The sequence below is a fragment of the Pundamilia nyererei genome, unplaced genomic scaffold, assembly GCF_000239375.1.
Source record: "Pundamilia nyererei isolate P.nyererei 1_Seehausen unplaced genomic scaffold, PunNye1.0 scaffold04343, whole genome shotgun sequence".
NCBI classification, from domain to species: Eukaryota; Metazoa; Chordata; class Actinopteri; order Cichliformes; family Cichlidae; genus Pundamilia; species Pundamilia nyererei.
Window position 1 is genome coordinate 1 of NW_005191744.1, and position 1,874 is coordinate 1,874.

The 1,874-nt window shown below is 38.5% G+C and overlaps 1 protein-coding gene across 1 annotated transcript; it reads left to right on the forward strand.

Moving 5' to 3' along the window:
* Positions 1 to 36: 36 nt before the first annotated feature.
* Positions 37 to 1,868, forward strand: LOC102214329 (cytochrome P450 2J6-like; the record flags this gene model as incomplete). Its single annotated transcript, XM_005755884.1, has 5 exons — positions 37 to 253; positions 396 to 545; positions 719 to 879; positions 1,455 to 1,631; positions 1,734 to 1,868. Coding segments are annotated over 5 exons (840 nt in total), but the record flags the coding sequence as incomplete, so codon positions are not given.
* Positions 1,869 to 1,874: the final 6 nt, after the last annotated feature.

Sequence of the window (1,874 nt, forward strand, 5' to 3'; positions counted from 1 at the left end):
TCTATTATCTGCAGTCACTATGGATGTAGAAGCAGTATTTATTCTCTGAGTACTGTTGAACCACAAAATCTACCTGCTGTCTTTGTTCAGTTTGTAGAGAAATATGGAAACATTTTCACCATCAGAATCTTTGGTGGAAGAACCGTGGTCATTAATAGCTACAAGTTTGTGAAAGAAGCCCTGGTCCAACAAGGAGACGACTTAATAGATCGTCCCACTGTACCACTGTTTGAAGATTTATTTGGGAATGAAGGTTCTGTTTTTCTCTTTTTCATTAAAAATATATATATAGTTAGTGTTTAATACAGTCAAAAGCGTAATTGAGACACCAAATCAGGGCTGTAAGCGAATGCTTGTTACATTCAGTGTAATTCGGTGTATTTGTGTGTTCAAAGGTCTTGTGATATCAAATGGTTACCCATGGAAGCAGCAGAGGAGATTTGCTCTTCATACACTCAGAAACTTTGGTCTGGGCAAGAAGAACCTGGAGTTATACATCCAGCAGGAGTGCCAGTATCTCTCAGAGGCTTTCACAGAACACCAAGGCATAAAAAACATCTGTGCTATTTTACTGTGAAAGAAATTGCATTTAAAGATCACCACCTTTCTCTGTGATAGAGCTGAAGTTATGAGGCTGATTGGTACAATTCAATAGAGTTTGCTTGCTTTGTTATGACACGGGGTCCTTCTACCCCGCATTTTCTGTCTTCTTTTGCAGGAAAGCCCTTTAATGTCCAGCTACTGATAAATAATGCTGTGTCGAATATCATCTGCTGTTTGGTGTTTGGGAATCGATTTGAGTACACTGATCAGCAGTACCAGTCCATTCTTCATAACTTCAATGAAGTTATGCGCTTACAGGGAAGCATGTCGACACAGGTGAACCTCTTCCTACCGTGCTACATCATGCACAAATCATATTACATCACGATTTACAGAAAATACACAAGTTGCATTTTAGCGTCTTAAATAAATGTACTTTAATAATCTACTGTAAAATGACAACTTTCTTATGTCAATTTCAGTTTTAGTGGAGTGTGCATCCCATAGTTATGCTTTTGGGAGAACAGTCTCCTGTCAAAATTTCTAATTCCAAATCAGTTGTGAGGAGCCAAAACAAAGACTGACTTAAAACACACTAAAGGGCAGAGATGAGGTAACTAAGGCCTGGGAAATATAAAGCCCACAGAGATAAACAAAATCTCAGAGAATCAGCCTTCCTGACCTCAACCTATCTCATCAAAACAAAAAACAAACAAATGTTTGCTGAATTTGCCCTCAAATATTTTTCCCTCTGGTTTATATTTCTACCATCAGCTTTGCCGCTGTGGGAATCTCTGTTAGATTTTAATCCAGAATTCTTTGAATGCACAGCCTCATATGTAGCGCACACAGACATATGAATGTTTATTCAGTCATTAAAATATGGTTAATTCTATCTTCCTATTGTGTAGATGTACAACATAATTCCCTGGCTGATGAAGTGGCTACCTGGACCTCATAAGACAATGTTCACTCTGACACAAGTGATAAAGGACTTCATAGATATCAGGATCAAAGACCACAAAGAAACCCTTAACCCAGCGTCACCGAGAGACTATATTGATGCTTTTCTTATAGAAATGGCAAAGGTGAGTGTTGTGCTCGATCTCCATCATGTTTGTTCATTTTGGTCTTGTAATGCAAACTGAAATATAAGATATTTTAATTTCTGCTGCTTGGACCGTTGATAGAACGAGGAGAACGATTCAAGTTTTTCTCTCAGTACCTTACACGCTTGCACCATGGACCTGTTTTTTGCTGGAACTGAAACTACTACCACTACTTTACGTTGGGGGTTGCTTTACATGATCTACTACCCTGATATACAAGGT